At 29.5% G+C, this 22,115-nt stretch overlaps 2 protein-coding genes across 2 annotated transcripts; both read left to right on the forward strand.

The window, feature by feature from the left end:
• The first annotated feature begins 12,109 nt into the window (after positions 1–12,109).
• Positions 12,110–15,832, forward strand: LOC101220992 (amino acid permease 3). The gene is made up of 6 exons (XM_031884647.1): positions 12,110–12,535; positions 12,634–12,867; positions 13,610–13,703; positions 13,855–14,069; positions 14,160–14,299; positions 14,838–15,832. The coding sequence occupies exons 1-6, from the start codon at positions 12,430–12,432 to the stop codon at positions 15,489–15,491; spliced, it is 1,443 nt and encodes a 480-aa protein (XP_031740507.1). The 5' UTR covers positions 12,110–12,429; the 3' UTR covers positions 15,492–15,832.
• A 4,710-nt stretch (positions 15,833–20,542) lies between these two features.
• Positions 20,543–21,642, forward strand: LOC101220757. The gene has a single exon (XM_004142586.3). It carries the CDS (start codon positions 20,865–20,867, stop codon positions 21,351–21,353), a length of 489 nt encoding a protein of 162 aa, XP_004142634.1. The 5' UTR covers positions 20,543–20,864; the 3' UTR covers positions 21,354–21,642.
• The last annotated feature ends 473 nt before the right edge of the window (positions 21,643–22,115 follow it).

The following is a 22,115-nucleotide window of genomic DNA, read 5'->3' on the forward strand; positions in this document are numbered from 1 at the left end:
ACGACTTTTTAGTTTTTATAGTGTTAGTGTCCAATAGAAAGGGGTTGAAGATGTTACTAGCCTTAGACGACCATTGAAAATGTTGTAATAATATCTACGTATTATAATAAATTTCAATTAACAAATCATAGTAGATTGAAAACAATTGAAAAAAAGAAAAAGAAAAAAAGAAATGATAATTAAGAGAGGAGAGAAGTCTTGTGGTGGGCCCCGGGAGACCCTACTCGAAGTCATTTTGACTTTGTATTTACCGTCCAATTCAACCCCACCATTGGGACCATCCTCTCTCTTTAAAAAGTTATAATAAGAACAAAAACAATAAATAATCACTGTTCATGCTAATATATTTTCTCTATCAACCTTCTCAACTCCAATATTCTTATCATTTACATTTAATATCTTTAACTTAAAAAATCATTTAATAAACTATATTTTTTTAATTTTATAGGATTAAATATTGAATATTGAATTTAATCTGTCAAACATCCAATTATTATCAAAAGTTCAGATTTTATGAATGATTTTTTAAAAATAAATAATAAATTGGGCTAAGCTAATTATTATATTTTTTTACTTAAAACTTTATCTAAAAAGAATATTTAAAAGTTATATACATAAATGATGCAGCCAAAACACGTCTTCTAAAAAGTTGACAAATTAAAGAGAATTATACCGTGACTATTTTTCCATGCAGGAGAAAATAGGTTATAGTACTTTTGTAAACTTGAGATTATTTTTTATTTTATTTTTATCTAAATTAGATAAATAATAATAATGATACTCAAAAAAAATATATTGTAAAGTTTTTCAAGGTGTAATGGAAAAAAACAGTTTTTTTTCAATTATTATTCTTTAAAAAAAACCCTAAGTAAATATATTGTGGGTTAAAAATACAAAGATTAAATTTTGGACAAAAGTAACTAAGTAATATAAAATCTTGAAGTATAAATGAAAAAGTTATTTTAGATAATAAAATAAGATCCATCAAACAAGGGAGATGTCGGCATATAATCCAAACTTCTTACTTATTTTATGGATTAAATAATCCTGCAATATTTCAATGAACTTGACCATATAACGAAAATTTTCAATACTAACAAAATAAGTTTTCAATTAATTTAATGAAGATTATGTATTGTCTAACTATGTGGGATTATGAATTTAAAAAATATGGATTCTCTTCCCATGTGATCCTTAATGTCCTTTACCTAATGATGTCATCATATAACATTGTCAATTATTGCATTGCATTACTATTTATAATATTACTTAAATCTTATAACTTTGACCTACTTTCTTCTACTTCGTACGTCTTCTATAATATTTCTTTATTTCTTGTTAATTAAAGGATTATAATTTATAATATAAAGATTAACTACCTTTTAAAAGGCACTTAATTTTGTTTTTAGTTTTAACACTACTTTTAGCATTCATATATGTGTATGGTATAAGTGAAATGTGACGTCTCAATTGATGTCATTTATGTATTTTGGGATTAGCTTTGTCATTTTTTTTTTTTTTTCAATACTCAAAAAGAATTTCAATATTAAAATAAAAGGTTTTGTTATTAATATTAAATAATACAAGTTTAATTTCTAGTTTCTTCAAATTATCATAAGTTTTTTTGATAGATCATTTCCATAATGTTCATATTTGGTCCAATAGAATCTATTTGATATATATTCAGTACAAAATTGAAAGAGTCGTATTAATATAAATAGTCTAATTTTAGTTTTTAAAACACCAATTGATTGTTACAAATATTTTGAACATGTGCGTAAAAAATATTAGAAACACAATTGAAAATAAGAGTGAGTATGACGATAGATTGATAAACCGAGCTGATCGAATTGAAGGTAGTCGGTCGGAGATAGGAAGGGATACGGTTGGGTGTCGATCGGTTAGTGAAAATCCAAATTGACCACATTTATTTAAAAAAAGTTTTTCGACCTAAACCTACTGATTCGATCAACCGACCGATTTGTACTCCTTCATGGTTGGCGTTGATTTAAGCATTTACTCGAGTAATATTAATATAATAGAAAGTATAAATTATATTGATTTTATTATATGAAAATCATTTGTTGTTAATAATTAATAGCTAAAGATTTTAATTCACACGATCACAAAAATTTTATTTTATTGTAAGGTTATAAAGTGATATTTAAAAAGAAAGAAAATGAGAAAAGGTGTTTTAACATAAAGTGTAAAGCATTAAAGAAACATATGAAAACTCCAAGATGTGAAAAAAAGAATTGAATTGCCCACTCATAAGAGACAGCTTCATTTTTTGCCCTAAATAAAACCCTAATGTCCAATTCATAGTCCACTTTTTTCTTATTAAAAAAGTTTATTTTTCTCACTTTTTGAAATTTATTATACACTCTTTTCAAATATACTTTTCCCTCCTTTTTAATTTTTTAAAATTAAATTGCAAAACTTTTGAAAACCAGGTTGAAATCTCAACTCTCACTTTTTCTCAAGTTTGATAACATGAGTAAAGACTTTAACACCTACCCTTTAAGACAAAATGTACGATACAATTTTTCTATTTTCAAGTTTAGGAATTATAAGAATGAGAATTAAACTAATCTTTTCAAATGGGAATTAACTTATTTAACTTTACTACTTAATATTTAAATTAGTATGTCTTGACTTATCCAAGCTAATTGTGTTAGTTAATTAAAAATATAATTTTATTTTATTTCATAAAATCTTTAACTATATCACATTCAAACTATATAAAACACAAATTTAAAATGGTCAAATTAAGCACCATAATTTATTATTTTTGTCTTTATATTTTAAATAAATAATGCAATACTACATTTTAAAGCAAATCCCTTAACTAATCTACATCATAACACCGCCATTCATTTCTCTAATTTTGCGGACTAGTAATTACGACAACCAAAAATTCATATATCCATTATAGATCTAAGTTAACATGTCTGTTAACACAAATTTACTCATTCTAGTAATTGTCTCCCATGATATAATAGATCAACTTTTTTTCTAAGAGTAGAACCATGTCTAGAAGATTAACGAATAAAATTTTGTGGATCAACCAACGTCAAGATTGTGAATAATGAAAAAGATGTGTTTTTAACCAAATAGAAAATAACTTCTTTATAGATTTATTCGTAGCTATTCAAAAATTCAATTATTAAAAATCATGAAATGATGCATCAATTCATGAAGAAACACAAACCATTACTATTTATTCCAACAAGAACATTAAACATTTATGTAAAAAAAAGATAGAACCATGCTAGTTAACTAGTCTTAATAAAAAGGAACACAATTTTCAAAACTAAAAGCTAAAAGTATAGAAAAATATTACAGTTTATCCATAATAATATATCGTATGGAAACTACTATCTACGACCCAAAATAGATATGAATAGTAGTCTATCGTAATTTATTGCAAATAGAGTATTGTGCTATTTTGCTATATTTATAAATATTTTCATTAGTTTTATAACATTCAAAATAATAGCGTATTGAAATAATTTAATTCATAAAGCCAACATTCTCTTGCCAAATTCTAAGTTGTCTAACTTTTCACCAAATTATAAAAAATCAAATCAAATTCTAAATACTAAATTGAACATTATATTAAATTTAATTTCACCTCTCCATTTAAATTTTAAAGTAATTTGTACATAAAAATCCTCCATCATAGTTGATTTAAGATTAAAAAAAAAACTCTAGCTACGATGAAAACAAAAATAATAATTATTATTATTGAAGGGGAAGTTAGGAATTGATAGGTGTATAATAATTAATAATTTTAAAGAAAAAAAGAGAAAGAAAAGTTGAACTAAAATTACTACAGTTTTTGTTGAAATATAATGTTCTTTAAGTTAAACATTATTTTTAAAAAGTGCAATAAAAATTGATGGTTTACGTGGGCATTAGGATAGAAAATTGGAAAAGGCTATTTGATTCCTTCCACACATTGGTCAACTAATTGGCCACATAACTCAAACTCATAATGAAAAGCTCTAATTAATTACTCATAATTAAGTGCTAATTGGATTAAACAAATCAAATCAATGATTATTAATGTATTAGAGAGAGATTTCCTCCAACGTTTTGCCTCTAGTCAAAAAGTAACTACAAATTAAATGATTTTTTTTCCATACATATGGTTGTCCCTAAATCATAAATTATTTAATAACAACGTGTAGATAGATACAAAAGATATATCATTGAAATTTAATATAATTTTGAAGTAAGTTTATGTTAATGAAGATTGATATGCTTTCATTTCTTAAATTGACGGTTTGATCCTAAGATCTTATCATTGTTGTATAAAATAATTAAGTTTTCTATACCATACTTATCCTTTTTCATGCTATTTTGAGGACTAACAAAGTTATTTATTTGAAGCGTGAAGAAGTAATTGTTTCTCTCTCCTTAATTTCTTATTTAGTCTCTCACACTGTTTGAAATATTACACATTTTGAATATTTAAATTTATATTGGAACATACTATATAACATAATAATATTGTATTGTAATTTTGAAACAGCTTCTACGTTACAAAAATAAATAGTAGAAATTAAAACAACTTCGAATAGAACTTGCAAAACATTAAGCTCGTTAAAAAGAATGCTGAGTTGCGGATCACGCTCTTTTTAAGACGTTTTACGACTCTGTTCAATGTGAAAATAGTTTCTAAATTTTTATAGTGCTCCCCGTGATAAAAACAACCCAGTTCTCGTCTGTCTCAACCAAAATATGCATCGAAAGTTGATATAAATTTTAACACTCTTCCGACATTGCTTAAAGAAGGAAAAGAAAGTGTGCTTGAAAAAACAAACAGAGAATGATCGTAAAAGACTTGAGTAAGAGCAACTTGACGAATGACGACAGCGTACACATTTACCTATCTCTTCACTCCTCTCGATCTCAAATATTTGTTTAAATAAAAGGAAGCACACCATATATATTCCACTAATTTGCTTTTATGGTGGGAGGAGGGCAGAGGGTATGTCCCTATGAAAAGAGGGAATGAAATGCAATCTAACCTAATCTCCAACATCATATAAGATTCTTCCCCTAATGAATAATGTCTTTTAAATGTTGTAATTGTGGGTGACTCAAAGGACTATCCTCCCTCCTAACTTCTTTTCAATCCTACGTTAACTTTCACTTAATTATACATCGTACACTCTTTTAATATTCTCAAAACGTTTTAAGTTACATTTATAAATAAATAAATATATGACCTATTTTTTTTAGAAAAAATTATTATCTAAAGATTTATTGTAAGTAATATAGCAAGCTAAGTAAATACAGAGTTAATAATAGCATTTTAACATGATAATTTTCATGCTAAGAAATGTGAAAATAATTTCATAAATTATGATAGAAATTCTAATAAAAACAATACCATTATTCTAAAAAACCAAATTGTCATTTTAAAAACAAAGTTTTTTTTTTTTCTAGGAAAAGGCAAATTAGATTTTAAAAATGATGTATGGGAAAAATAGAAGAAGAAAGTAAATAGTCACCATCAACCATTTGTCAAAAAAGCACTCATCCAATTATGCTAATTTATTTACCCTTTTTTGATGGAGGTAGAGAATTTCAAAGATTTCAGCTGCCATACATATCATCTGTGTTCATTGACTATATAAGACCACATTCCCTCTATTCTCAATCCTTTTTTTTTTTTTTTTTTTTCTTTTTCAAAATGACCCATATTGCCTAAAAAACTAAAAATTAAACTATATATATTTGTTAGTCTCTTAGTTATAAATAATAAATGTATTTTACCTTTAAATTTTTAAAATATACATTTAAATATTTAGTTATTCTTCATTTTATATTTATACTACTTTTAATTTTACGTTACTTTCAAAATATGTGTTCAGCTTTCTTTAATTTCAACTCTGAGTTGTTTTGGTGTTTGTGTTGTTATAAAGTTTTGGTTTCCTAAAAAAGAAAATGAAAGAAGTATAAAAGGAAATAGCCAAGAGTTGAAAATTCATAATTAGGGTTTATATTATTTGAATTTTTAAATTATTATTTTAAAAAATTAACATGTCATTTAATGTTTTTACAAAAATAATTTTTCCCCTCCCTTTATCCTCCTTTGATCTTCTTCTTTAATTCTTATTTTTAGTTAATTAAAATGAAATGTTGATCTTTAAACCGAGATAAAAATGAGAGACTTTTTAAATCAAATTTAGAGACAAAAAAGATACACTAACCAATATTTAAAGGTTGATTGATAGAGCTAAACTAAATGTTGATATTGAATTCTAAATTAAAGAGGAAGGTAATTTAAGAAATAATAATTTAATATATATAGCAAAATGTATGAATAATAATATATTCCATCACTAATTATCTTTATAAACTTATTTGTTATATCTAATAATGCTTAAAAGATTATTTTTTTTATATTTAAGAAGGTTAGAAAAATATATGTAATTTATGAAATAATAAATACAAGATATTTGGGTATATATTCGGCCATTGAAATTATAGAGATAAGTTGGCCTCCACTTTAGATACCAACCACCATTGTATTATGGTTTAGATTTTATTTAAAAAGAAGAATTTTTAGTGGCCAAAACGCATGCTTTCTCTTTTCAAGTACATCTCCATTTCTTTTATGTTTGACTAAGTCCACGCCATCTTTCTTTCTCTTTTTCTTTTTCTTTTTCTTCCCCTTTATAATTATCCATTAAAAGGATGGACCCAAATTGAAATCATACTCAAATAAATCAAATATCTCTAAAATGTTTTTATTATATTTATAAGTATTTTCAAGTTAACTAGTGGGGTTTTTGTAATAATGTTAAAAGTATGATATGAGAGAAAATGTCAACAAAAATAAGTTAGTGTGAGTTACTGAAATTCAGAGTCCACGACTTCCATGAGTTGTTCAAGTCGAATCGCAAGACTCATTTCATCATGCACACCTTTTCATACATGATTGTCTTTACTTTTTATGTGCACATAACAATTAGCTAAATAACAACATAAAGACTAATGGTTTAAACATATATCATTTCACAATCATTTGTAGCATACAAAACATAGCGTAAGCTTTTCATATGAATCTCTTTTGGAAACATTCATTTTGAAATCATCACTTCAAACCAATAAATACTTTAAAGAAACTTTTCAAACATATGAAATGTTTTGAAGAAAAACACTCATACAACTAGAACTCATATCCCAAATGCTCCTTTTCGTCTCCTTCTCGCATAATCACTTCAACATCACTTTTACACTTAGCTTTTCTCTCCAATTTTCGAGAGTAACAATTACTTGACAATTTGACTTCACCCCCCTATTTATACTAATTAATCCTAAAATTGATTGGTCACCTTTAAACTCTTGTCATCTTGCCAGCTCTTACTCTTAGTGGTGTACGTGTAAACTTAAAGTTTAACTTAACATGCTTAGCTTAAAACTTCTACATGTGGCTATTAAGTAAACTCACAAATTTTTTCAAAAGTTCCCTCCCTTCAACACCTAGTTCCAACTCACGAAGACCCTTAATCGCCTAGCTGTACAATAACGCCAATCATATCCTATCACATAACCCTTCCTCGTGAACTACTTAAATACTAATTCCTATCACCTAGTTCTAATCAAAACACCTTCTTTTATCACTTAGTCAAATTTGACTCAAGATTTTGTCTATCTTAAGTCAATTTTTTGTCTTTCTCAGTACGAGTCTCACAATAGTGTTATTGATGACATTGATACAAATCGATAGAATCTGAAATTTTCATATATCTTGTAAATAGTATTATCCACAACTTTCCCTTTTAATTACTCTTTCAAAAAAAGATTTAAATATATTGTTATTTAATTTTAAAATATACTTAAATTATAGGAATATTTTTAAATATAACAAAAAAAAGAATGAAATTATTTACAACAAAATCTATCAATTTTTTTACTATTTTTTTTATAAATAGTTTCAATTTTTTTTAGATTTTCCCTAAATTATATGATACTGTAAACAAACTTATTGTTCTTACTAATTTATTTAATTCATCCACAGTAGTGAAAAATAAAAGGTATATATAAATAGTAGAACTTTTGTAAATGAAGGGATAAAAATACAAAAAGAAAGATATATTCTAAAATTAAGAGTATACGATTTAAAATTACCTTATTAGATAACCATTACCAAACACTCCTCTAATTATTCAAAATTATTTTGACATGATTAAATTTAATTTTAAATGATTAAAAAATATGTTTAAAAGTACATTTAAAAAAAAATGTTTATAAAGAAAATGATGTAGCTGCTGCTTTGAATTATATCCTTTTTAACAATATTAAAAACTGTATAAGGTCAATGTCCTTTCAAATACATTTATTAAAAGAAAAATGATGACAGAATCATCTTGAAAAAAGAGATATCAACAAGTTTGATGTCTAAAAAAAATAAAATAGTTAGTAGGTTTGAAAAAAAAAAAAGAGAATTGTGTTGACTTTAGCAATAATAATCTCAAAAGTTAGGACATTTAATTTGTCATTAATACCTTCTAATCATCTTAAAAAGAATTAAAATTAATTTGTCTTCTCCCTTTATTTCAACCTTGAAATGAATACATGATAAACTAAAGTACGACTCAACAACAGTCCTATACGTCAAGAATTTGACACTCATGATTATTTTAAAATTCCTCAAATTCTATTTTTAATTTATTATATCTATATATCATTGTAATTTTAATCATAATGAAACATTGCTCTTATTAATTCAAATGGCTATGGCTCTATTTTTTTAAAAAAAGAAAAAACTATGGATTTGTAGGGGAAAGTGGATGATGTCCACTACTCTCTGTCTTCTAATTAGCATCCAATTTAAAAATTGTATTAGGTATGGTAGTTTGTTTCATCTATAAATATCTCATTTTAGTGTCATTGAATGGACAAAAGTGTATGCCACGTGTCTCAATTAACAAATAGAATCAATTAGGGCTAAGCTATATATATCAATTTGTAATTAGCCTAAGTTTGGTATCTTATTTTAAAATGGGGAAAAAATGATTAAGGAAGGTCAAAGCAATATAATAACTATATATATATATATACACATGCCACATGTTTTGAAACAAATATAAAGCATGATCACTAAATTGTACCTCAATAATTATTAATCTTACCTTGTTATATTCCCATATGGGTGTTGGTTTTATCACTTATCCAACTAATTAAAATCTGTAATTATGAAATTTAACTTTAAAATAATAATGTGTATTGTTGATCAAAATGCCAAAAATTTAAATTCAATTTCCAAATATGATTGTAATATCAATGTCAATCCAAACAATAATAACAATAATAATTATTATTGTCATCAATGAGAAACCATTGAAGGGTGTATTTTTTTTAAAGTTTATTTCTATTGGTTTTATGGTCCATGAATGCAACATGGAATAACTCAAAACTAATTAAAAGATACTCTTTTTTCGTCCTAACAAATTTTTGGAGAATAATATTATATATATATACACATTTTATTAAATATAACAAACTAAACTAAAAGAAAAATTTTAAATTTTATCGATGATATATATTAATAAGCAATAGACTTCTATCGGTGTCTATCAATATGATTATAGGATACTGACAAAAATTTATCAACTTCTATCATTGATGGTTAAAACTAGAAAAGAGATGGTAAAACACGAGACATAGAGAAGAAGACAATATTAATAAGGACAACGAATATAAACCGAATAATGACAAAAGAAAGAAAACATATTATTAAAACTAATGTCCTTAATTCTTATCTATATTTCATTTGAACCATACAATATGAGTGAGGAAGACAAATAGGGAGACGTGAAGAATGAAACCAAAGAATCACATTCTCATGTACAATTATAAGATCATGCCAATCAATTTGCCCTTACATCTTTTTCTTACTTGTATTTTGAAGAAGAAGGCTTCGCCAATTACTTTTCTTATTCAATAATCACCTTGACTTGACTACATTCCTTCCCTTTCTAATCCAATACTTTTAAGTGAACCATTGAATTTAACTATTTAAACCAAAAACAATTTTAACTTAATATCTAAATTTATAAACATGGCCAATTAGTTATTCTCCATAAAAGGGTTAAATTTATTGTCGTCCATCATCACCGTTATTAAAATTTACTAGAGTAGGAACATATCAAAATTTCAAATAGACATTGGAACCTAAACGAACGTGACTATAACAAGAAAACAACATAGTAAGCTTATATATCAATTTCTAACTAACTCATTGCTACTAGTATTACAAGAATTCTAAGATTGACTTTCTAAGTTTTAAAATATACGTTCCAACGTGCAAAACAATAATTATTTTAAAACACTAAAAAGGTCAATCCAAATGGACGATGTACTTTACAATTCTAAATTTTATCAGCATTTTCTAAAGATGAATGAAAAGTGAAAGGGTAATATTGTAATATAGGAAAAAAAAGAATGTACTCTTTTGAAATAATGGAGAAACGTAGGGATATATTTGTAATTTAGTTTTATTTGAAAGTTGCCCAATTAACTCATCTTAAATACATCCGATATGAAGTTTCACTTTTCACTCTCACAACATTTGAGAAAAAAGTCTAAATAGGAGCATTCATTTCTACCATATTATTAATTGCCAAAGTATCTTTTTTGAATCTCTTTTTTTCTCACCAATTTTTTTCTTATTATTAAAAGAATAGGAAAATGGAAAAGAAACCTTTAATAGAGCAGTAAATGTTAGTAAAGAGGTTGCTAATTTAGAGTTGACAGCGATGAAAACTAGGAAGTTGGTTTTGATTTTGTTTTTATTATTGCTATTTTATTATTATTTTCTTAAGAAAATAAATTTGTTAGAATTGGCACCCTCATCAATATTGTAAAATTGTTAAAAAATAAAAATGATTGTATACACTGACAGATATGAAGGTTAATGATAAAATTAAATTGAAAATTTGAGATGAGTTGTAAACTTACAATTTTGTATTAAGTTTCTTTTAAATTCTTTTATATTTTTAGTTGAAGAAAATGTATGAATTAAAAGCTTAGAGAAAGTGATCTTGTGATTGATTTCAAAAGCGAGAAGATTATTGCGTGTGATTGTAGTAATTTTTTATATAATGAACTTTTTTATAATTTGTAGTTTTTTCTCATTACTAAATTATTGTATTTTTAATTTATATTTTTACCTATTTCCAACAATAGAAGTGTGAGGTTTTCTCACACCAAGTATTAATGTGTATGATTGACAACCAACCATATTTTCCTATATATATAAATAAATTGATATATTTGTTAATAGGAAAACAACCCTTAATTTACTTGATATTTGTTATAAAGCGTAAAAAGAAAAAATAAAATGGATAGAGAAGAGATGAATTGTGATAAGATAAAGATATGACTTCAAAACAATTATTTAAAAGAAAAAAGAAATAGAATGAAAAAAAAAAAGGTGAAATAAAAAATGAATAGAAAGAAAAGAAATTAAGAACACATCTCGAGAGTACTCTTTATGCTTATCTTTCCCATCGTTGCAGTTAATGGACATGAGTGCTCGAACTGGATGAGGGCGAGTGTTTGGGAGATGAAATTAAAAACCGACTACATGACAAAAATATATTGTTGTTCTTCTTCTTTCTAAATTATCTTTTTACTTTTCCATAAAACTGCTAATATTATTTGTAAATATCCAAACCTCTCAATTTTCCTTTTAATACTAATATTATCTTACTCTTATATTTTAAAATTTAATATATGTATTTTGAATAGTAAATATTTGGACTCCCAACTTACAATAATACTCGTGTGTTTGATTAATAGTTAAAAGCATAACTGGCGCTTCAACATATTGAAACCATTTCAAGATTCTCATTCTCGGAGCTTATGACCTACTAATATTGGTAATAACCAAGTTTTTAGAATGGTAATTTAATAAAAGAAAAAAAAAAGTATTTATGTATATTATTTTGGAAAAGGTTGAAAGTATTATTTATAATTGAGTTTAGGAAGAAGGAGATGGCAATGGGTCCCACATATAGCCACGTGGTTTTCACACCCTTCCTTTCACCACTTATAAATAATCCCCTTCACCCTCTCTTCCATCTTCATCATATAATTAATTATAAAGCAAAAGAAAGAGAAAAACTCCATTTTTGATTTGAAGCTTTTGGAGTTTTAATTGAATTAAAGTCCATTTGAAGTTTTTGTTGAAAAATCCTTGAAGGTTGTGTCGATGGCGCAGTTTTAGTGTCAGTACTTTTTAAACCGCCCTGTGACTTCGGGACAGGGAACAAACACACAACACACAAATCTTAATTACATACATACATACAAAACACATTTTCCAAAATTACACTCTCAACCCCCTTTCCAACTCCTACACCCATTTCCTCTTAAAAGGGCCTTTTCGGCTTTTCAATCTTTTCCATGGCTAACAATCACCACCATCATTCCCTCAACATTTCTGCTCCTCCCCACCCCGCCTCCGCTGCCGATACTGCCTTCGACGACGATGGCCGCCCCAAGCGAACTGGTATGTCGTACAGTTGCCAGGTTATTTATTTATTTTTTTTAAAAAAAAAGAAAAAAATTGGAATTTGAGATTTTCATTTTTTTTTGTTTGTGGAATAGGGACTGTTTGGACTGCAAGTGCTCATATTATAACCGCGGTTATTGGGTCGGGGGTTTTGTCGTTAGCTTGGGCGACGGCGCAGCTTGGTTGGGTGGCCGGACCCGTCGTGATGATGTTGTTTTCGTTTGTGACTTACTATACTTCTACGCTTCTCGCTGCCTGCTACCGGTCGGGTGACTCCGTTAACGGCAAGAGGAACTATACTTACATGGACGCCGTCCGAAATAACCTCGGTAGGAATAACCACCGTCCATCTCCGTTACGGAGTTTTGCATAAATTTATATTCTAACTATTTTGAAAATAATAATAATAATGGTGATTAAGAGACGTTTGAAAAATCATTTTTGCCACTATTGGTAACTGTTTATTTTTTTTGTTTTTTATTTTTAAAGGTTATATTTTTTTCCCCCAATTTTTTTTCATGATTTAATCTATTTTCTTACTTCTCAAAATTTCTCCATTTTTTTTTAAAATTCTAGTAGAAATGAAATTGTGTTTAGCCTAGAGTTATTTTTTGGTAATTTATTTTTAAAAAGCATTAGTAGAAAAGGAATTGTGTTTTTAGACTAATTTTAAAAAATAAAAAGCAATATATGTTTCTATGTATGGTTTTTTTTTCTTCAAAAAAATTAAATTATAAAGTATACACATACTACTTAGTACCAATTAATTTTGCAAAGGTTGTGAAAATTTTAGTAAATTTTTTGAAAAGCTAAGAACAAAAGGTTTTTGTGTGGTTGGTGATGCAATAGCAAAAAAAGAAATGAAAGGAAGAATTTTATTTAAAAATTAAAAAACAAAACATAAAAAGAAGAAAAAATATGTTTTTCATTATTTTCTTTTTAAAACGTGTTTGGTACAATGAAATTATTTTTTAAGAACAAAATTTCCCAATTGAAATTGAACAAATTATATATATATTTTTAATATTGAATATAATTTTGGTTTTTTAATTTACTTAATTTTTGTCACAGGTGGGTTTAAGGTGAAGCTGTGTGGGTTGGTTCAATATGTTAATCTTTTTGGAGTAGCAATTGGATACACAATAGCCTCATCCATAAGCATGATGTTAGTATCAATTTTTCATTCCTTTTATTAATTTTTTAAAAATCTTAAATAGCAAACTTGTTAAATAATATTTACAAACTTAGAAGTAAATTTTGCTTATTTTAAGGGAGTGTTCGGATTAATGAATGAATTAATTTTGGGTTTTGAACAGGGCAATTAAAAGATCAAACTGCTTCCACAAAAGTGGAGGGAAAAATCCTTGTCATATGAACAGCAATCCATATATGATTTCATTTGGAATTATGGAAATTTTCTTATCACAAATTCCAGATTTTGATCAATTATGGTGGCTCTCCATTGTTGCTGCTGTTATGTCTTTTACTTACTCCATAATTGGTCTTGTTCTTGGAATCATTCAAGTTACAGGTTCATTTCTTTATTATCATTATTATTATTATTTCTTTTACCTATGATTATTATATGGTAAATAATAAATATAATTTTATTTATCTTCAGATAATGGAAAATTCAAGGGGAGTTTAACAGGAGTTAGTATTGGTAGTGTCACTGAGTCTCAAAAAATATGGAGGAGCTTCCAAGCCCTTGGTGACATGGCTTTTGCTTACTCTTTCTCCATTATCCTCATTGAAATTCAGGTATAACTAATTATGTCATCATTAGTTCTTCACTCAAGTGGAGATTTGAATCTATGATCTCTTAGGAATATCAGATTGGCAATTTTTGTTGTTGTTTTTTGTTTCAAGTTTTGAGAAACAGAATTGTTGGTCTTTCGAGAAATTGTTTTGTCTCAATTTGATACCGTTTCTTTTTTTTCTTCTTCCTTGATTTGAGAAACAGAAGTGATGGTCTTTCAATAAGTGATTATCTTTCGATTTTTCTTTTAGAAGTACTCGTTTAATGTCTGTTTTCTTCCTCTCGTTTACTGTTTCTCATTTCCACTTTCCAGTTTTGGGAAACATAAACGATGGTTTTTCAAGAAATGATTTTGTTTCACGTTTTCTTTAAGAAGCATTCATTTGATAATGTATCTTTGTTTCTCGTCCCAGTTTTGCATGCAGTAGAAGTGTTGATTTTGTTTTAATGCTTCTTTTAGAATCATCAAAGGTTCTACAGAAGTCGAAAAATGTTAATGATCCATGAGTTGAAAAGTATGGTGTTTTTATTTGCAAACAGGACACAATCAAAGCCCCTCCATCAGAAGCCAAAACAATGAAGAAAGCCACTTTTCTTAGTGTAGCAGTGACAACGGTTTTCTACATGCTTTGTGGCTGTATGGGATATGCAGCCTTTGGGGACCTTGCTCCTGGCAACCTCCTCACCGGTTTCGGCTTCTACAACCCATATTGGCTTCTTGACATAGCCAATGTAGCCATCGTAGTCCATCTCGTCGGTGCATACCAAGTCTTTTGTCAACCCCTCTTTGCCTTCATTGAGAAAAACGCATCAAGCCGATTCCCAGATAGCAAATTCATCAATGAAGACATCAACATCCCAATCCCCGGCTTTCGTCCCTTCAAACTCAACCTCTTTAGGCTAGTTTGGAGGACAATCTTTGTGATCATCACCACCCTTGTCTCGATGCTCCTCCCATTCTTCAACGACATCGTCGGACTTCTAGGAGCCTTGGGATTTTGGCCTCTGACTGTCTATTTCCCTGTTGAAATGTACATTGCACAAAAGAAAATCCCAAAATGGAGCACAAGATGGATTAGCCTCCAAATTCTTAGCATGGCTTGCCTTATAATTAGCATTGCAGCAGCAGCTGGATCAGTAGCTGGAGTTATTCAAGATTCTAAGTCAATTAAGCCATTTCAAACAACCTACTGATTCTATTGAAAATTTTACCTTTGTTATTAATATCATTACAGTTTGCTCTACTGCAAGAACGAGAACAAGAACAACTGCCACCCAATTACGCAATTGCTACTGTCAAATCTCTTTTAAATTTCAGTAACTTTTGTACTGGTTTAGTAAAGTTTATCCATTGTTTTTAACTACTGTTGTTGTTGAGTAAGTAGTAAAAGTAAAGTAATCAAGCACCCATGAAAGGAGAGTTCTGTAAATTGTGAATCTAAAAGATCCATAAGTTTCAATCCCAAGATTGCAACTTTACCTATTTTCTTGAGGAAGTTAAGAGTATTTATATGGAAAGTTTCATCTTTTAAGAATTTCCTACTTTTCCATTCTTTTTCTGTTTGGTTTAATTATTACTTTATTTCATATACTTTTGGTTTTGATTTGTCTATAGGCTTAAAATAAAAATTTTAAGACGTCTCGGTCTTATGCATTTACACTTTTGAAAAATTTCATACTATCTATACAGTTTATTTCCTTCCTCTCTATCTATCTCTATCTTTATACTTGGCAATTAAAATATACACTTTTTTTTTCTTGTGTATTTTTGATAGAAGTGAAATGGATAAAAACAAATACATGCACGCGATGCACAAGTTGTTAGATCGAATATTAATATTAGAATATGTTGATGTGACAGTGAATTAATGAGAATAACAAACTTTATAATATAAAGTTTTTATAAGGAAGAAATGTTTTCTCATCAATCCAATCTTTTTCTATAAATGGAAAATCTTGTTTAGGGCATTTTGGATATCAATTTGAATTTCCATGGAAAATGTGAATTGCCTAATTATTTTCATATGGAAAAGTCTACTTTATGGGCACACCATTGGAAGTCCACACATGTGCATAATTCTTGCATATGAAAATTCTATGCATTCTGTGCCTTTAAGGCACCATTCAAAGTGCACAACCTTCCCCTTTTGTATTCCACAATTTGAGAAATGTTCTTGTGGACCATTCTATATATATCATTTCTTCCCAATGGAATCATCATTCAATTGACTAAAATATTGGATATGATCCATCTATAATGTATATCATCGCTAATGTCTTTTAAGATATAGGAAAGAGATTAGCACACACTAATAAATTTAAGAAATAAAACTAAATTGATAAGTTATTGTAAATTAAATATTATATCAATATACTAACCAGACCTTAATTGATCAAATGCTTAGAACCAAAAAAGATGTGATTCAAATCCCTTACCTCAATATAAAAGTGAATCAATCATAATTTAAAAAGAATTTGTAAACAAACCAAACGTAATGCCTTTTAAGTAAACACAATTAAATTACATTTGGAATGATGGCGAAATTAGGATTGAACTATAATAGAATTTTCATTGCAAATGGGTGAAACTCAATTGAGTTAATAATGCTAGCTTATAAACAATTGTATTGAAAAAAGTAGTTCCCTATCAAATACCAAAGAAGAGAAAGAAAAAAAAAAAGTTGTGACGTTTGTTTGTTTTGGTTCCAACAATTTTGACTTTTGTGGTATTCATGATTGCTTGTAGTGTTAGCATAATGACAACAAACTTTTGCCACATGTTTTCAATGCCTCTGCTTATGCTCTAAATATTAAATTTCATAGGGTTAGATCAAATCCAAAACATTTTCATTTATATTAAGTATATTATGTTAGAGGTTATGTTTGTTCAAGTCAAGGCTCAAAGTTTATGTGTATGTCCAGGTCTCGAGAGTATTGGAAAAGAGTAGAGAGGGACCACATGTTAAAAGTAAATGTCGATATCTTGAAATTTTTGTTGGATCAACCGAGTCAATAAATGTATATACAAATCGAAACATAGCTGAGCTGGGACTGAAATAGCATTCTACAGCCTAAAGCACCATAAACGTCCTTAACTCCTACCATCACATGCAATTATGGACATATGTCAGAGGATTAGCTTATAAATGACCACATTCAATCATCACAAAAGAGAGATATCTGATTTTTTTTTTTTTTGTGCTTAGTTGAATTATCCACTTATAATACTAATTTAAGCGTGTGAAAGTGCAGTATACTTTGACATCACAGCAAAGGTCTCTTGCTTAAGTTAGCTTGGAAAATATTGAGACACCAAGTGCACCTAAACAAACTATATATGAGCACCAACATTTACAAACTGATTCTTGACTTTTAAATGTTGTGCCTATTTAGCTGACAATTTAGACAAATGTATAATTAAGTGATTTAGTTAGGCGTTGAGAATTTCATAAAACATTATTAACATGTTAGATTCCAAATCCTTGAAGTGTATCTTCTTGGGTTATTTACATGTTCAAAAGGGTTATCGTTGTTATTGTCCTACCCTTAAAAGGTATCTGGTTTCGCCTGATGTTGTCTTTTTTGAAGATACACCCTTTACTTCATCACCATCGAGTTTGTGTCAGGGGGAGGATGACAATCTTTTTATATATGAGGTTACCTCTCCCACACCATCCTTGTCTACTGATGTGCCTCCTTCCCGCCCGTTGATTTCTCAAGTCTACTCCCGACGACCTCCACCACAACCTTCAGACTCATGTCCTCCATCAATGCTTCCTTCATCATGTGATCCAGCGCCAAGTGATGATCTTCCCATTGCTCTTCGCAAAGGTAAACGCAAGTGTACTTACCCCGTTTCTTCCTTTATTTCCTATCACCAGTTATCTCCCTCCACATATGCGTTTATTACGTCTCTTGAGTCCACATCTATTCCTAACTCTGTTCATGAAGCTTTGTCTCATCCTGGCTGGCAAAATGCAATGATTGAGGAGATGACTGCTTTAGATGATAATGGTACTTGGGATTTGGTATCTCGTCCTGCAGGAAAGAAGGCCATTGGTTGTAAATGGGTGTTTGCTGTCAAGATGAATCCTGATGGAACAGTGGCTCGTTTAAAGGCTCGCCTTGTTGCCAAAGGTTATGCTCAAATCTATGGCACTGATTATTCAGATACATTCTCTCCGGTTGCCAAGTTAACTTCCATTCGCCTATTTCTTTCCATGGCTGCTACCAATAAATGGTCGTTGCATCAACTTGACATTAAGAATGCTTTTCTTCACGGTGATCTTCAAGAGGAAGTTTATATGGAACAACCACCAGGGTTTGTTGCTCAGGGGGAGAGTGATAAAGTATGTCGCCTTCGAAAATCTCTGTATGGTTTGAAACAGAGTCCTCGTGCGTGGTTTGGTAAGTTTAGTCAAGCCCTTGTATGCTTTGGTATGAAGAAGAGTACATATGATCATTCAATTTTCTATCGTCGATCTGATAAGAGTATAGTTCTACTAGTTGTATATGTTGATGATATTGTTATTACTGGAAATGATGCATTGGGTATTTCGTCTCTCAAAACTTTCCTTCAGGGTCAGTTTTATACAAAAGATTTGGGCCAATTGAAATATTTTTTGGGCATTGAAGTGATGAGAAGCAAGAAAGGTATTTATTTGTCTCAACGAAAATATGTACTTGATTTGTTGTCTGAAACAGGAAAATTAGGCGCCAAACCAAGTGGCACTCCAATGATGCCAAATCAGCAACTTGTTAAAGAAGGAGAATTATGTAAAGATCCTGAGAGATATAGGAGATTAGTTGGGAAGTTGAACTACTTAACAGTGACTCGACCAGACATTGCATATTCTGTAAGTGTTGTAAGTCAATTCATGTCTTCCCCTACAGTGGATCATTGGGCTGCAGTAGAGCAGATTTTGTGTTATCTAAAAGCTGCTCCTGGACGTGGGATCCTATACAAAGATCATGGACATACGAGAGTTGAATGTTTTTCTGATGCTGATTGGGCGGGGTCTCGTGAGGATAGGAGATCGACTTCTGGATATTGTGTTTTTGTAGGTGGAAACTTAGTTTCATGGAAGAGTAAGAAACAAAATGTTGTTTCTCGTTCGAGTGCTGAGTCAGAATATAGAGCTATGGCACAATCTGTGTGTGAAATAGTATGGATTCACCAACTATTATCTGAGATAGGCTTCAGTATTACCGTGCCAGCTAAATTATGGTGTGATAATCAAGCTGCACTTCATCATCTAATCCAGTATTTCATGAACGAACTAAACATATTGAGGTGGATTGTCACTTCATTCGTGAGAAAATCCAAGATGGGTTGGTGTCCACAGGATATGTGAAGACCGGAGAACAATTGGGAGATATTCTAACTAAAGCTTTAAATGGAACAAGGATAAGCTATCTGTGCAACAAGCTGGGCATGATCGACATATTTGCTCCAGCTTGAGGGGGAGTGTTATGATATATATATATATACATATGTCCTTTATTGTAATTTTACATAGTCTCTAGGGTTTAGTTTATTCTCTATATAAATATGCAACATTGCTTTGACTCAAATATGATAAAACAGATAATTTTCTGAATTCTAGATTACAGAGACCATCACTATGAAATCGTCTTCAAATTTATGTAGTCAGCTATCTAATTTCTCAATTAGAAAGTCTAACTTTATTAGAAAGTCTAACTTAACTAGATGCGCATGTAATTATCACTATCAAAACATACATTGTACATAATAATTATGTCATAAACTCAAAGGTACTTAAGTCAGACCAATATAAACATTTATCCAACATAACTTAATAGAATATGTTGTTTCTTGACAAAATTACTATAAATTTACATCAAACTTAAATTTGTAAATCAAACATCATCCAAATTGATGTTTAAACAACAATTTGCATGTCATTGCCATAAAACAATATTTGATGTTTCAGTTGATTAATATATAACTTCTTTTTCAAACATAACAAAAAAATTCAACAAGTTAGAATCAAAGTGTGAATTTGACTCATTTACCATACATACAATAACTTTAATCTTTAGTTTTGGAAAATCTTGTCCATTGACACATGCAACAATGACTAGAACACTTGCATGAAACCAACCTATAGTGATGAATCTATCTTAATTAAGCTGCTTCACATACACGACTTATCACACAATTGTTGAAGTCAACTATACGTACATAACCTTGCTATTTCGTTACTAATAAGCTTGATATTAAAAAACCAATAATCAAATGATTAGAGAAAGAAAACAACAATCATGAGCTTAAAAACTTGATGATTGATTCTAAAACATGCAGGGAACAAACATCACTGACATTATTGAAATTTATGAGATTTGAATAAAATAAATTTGTCTTTGTGTAAACTCAAAACTGTAAATGGTAGGCATTTTTGTCTTTTTGATAATTATGTCCCTAAGAATTCAAAGTCAAAAAAGAAAAAACCATCTCATTGCCTCTGATTTCGCCGAAGATTTTCAAATTTCCCCTACATAATAAGCCCCCACTTCCACTTCCCCTTCCACCTCCATTTCTTACCAATGGACACCGATGAATTTTACCGGCAACCGGCTGCCGTTCCTTTCAAATGGGAGATTAAACCCGGCGTCCCCAGAAACCATCACCGCCTCCGCCACTCACCAACTCACTCTCCCCCTCAACACCACCGTCAAAAGCTGAAACCTCCTCCTGCTGTTTCCCATTTCCCCCATCCTCCAAATTCTCTTCACTCGTCTCCTCGAACCCAGTCCGAACGCTGGCGGTTCGTCCGATCCGAGCAAGTCTCGTCCTCTGGTTGCTTCCCATCGCCTTTGCCGAACCGGAAGTCCCCCAAGTCCGTCAGCCGGAAATTACCCGAACCGGATTACTCCTCTGACTTGGACACTTTGTCTCGCTGGTCGGTTTCCAGTCGGAAGTCGATTTCGCCGTTCCGATATTCAGTTTCGTCGTCGCCGTCGTCGTTCTCGTCGTACCAATCGTCTCCCCGTCCGACAAGTGATACCGAATGGGCAGGTTTTGGGCTATTTTGATTGGGCCTTAAGAGACGTTGCGGCCCATCTAGCTGGTGATACTGAATGGGCTTGGTTTTTGGGCTTTTTGGTTTAGTGGATTTGAAGAGACTGTGGGCTTTAAGTTGTTGTGTAGAAATAGGAAGCTCTAAATCCCTAATTGTATTGTGATTTTTGCAATCATAGGGATTTTCTTATAAAACCCCATAAATTACTTAGTATGTTATAAAAAGAATAAAATCTAAGATTGTGTTTCATTGTGGTGGGATTTTATTTGGGTCAATTTCATAAAATTAATGAGTAACTAAAATTAAGAGTTAATTTTAGTTGAAAATGTGCATATGCTTCAGTATAATTTTGTTGTTGGTCTACCTTATTAAGTTGAAACGTCATAATTAAATCAAAAAAATATGTATATATACTATGAAAAAAATAATAATGTTTAAAAAAAGTTCACTTTGTTTGTAGATTTTGAACTTTTGATTTTAGGAATCAATGCTTTGAAATTTTTTTACACATCTCAACAATCTTAGCATGGCAGGAAGAAGTAGAAGTGAATTCATATTCAGGTTTCACATTTTTCTTCCTTAATTAGTACTTGAGGAAGAGAATGTAAAAATTGACAATAGTCATAAATATTACAATAATAACAATAAAATAAAATGATATTTTCAAATTAAGCATGATGAAACAAAATATTTACACAATTTAGCCAGAGTTTTTTTGAAGTTTTTGTGAGTTACTCTAATTCATAATAATGCATCTTGTTTCTTTTGGTATCAA

The sequence above is a fragment of the Cucumis sativus genome, chromosome 4 (assembly GCF_000004075.3).
Source record: "Cucumis sativus cultivar 9930 chromosome 4, Cucumber_9930_V3, whole genome shotgun sequence".
Lineage (NCBI taxonomy): Eukaryota > Viridiplantae > Streptophyta > Magnoliopsida > Cucurbitales > Cucurbitaceae > Cucumis > Cucumis sativus.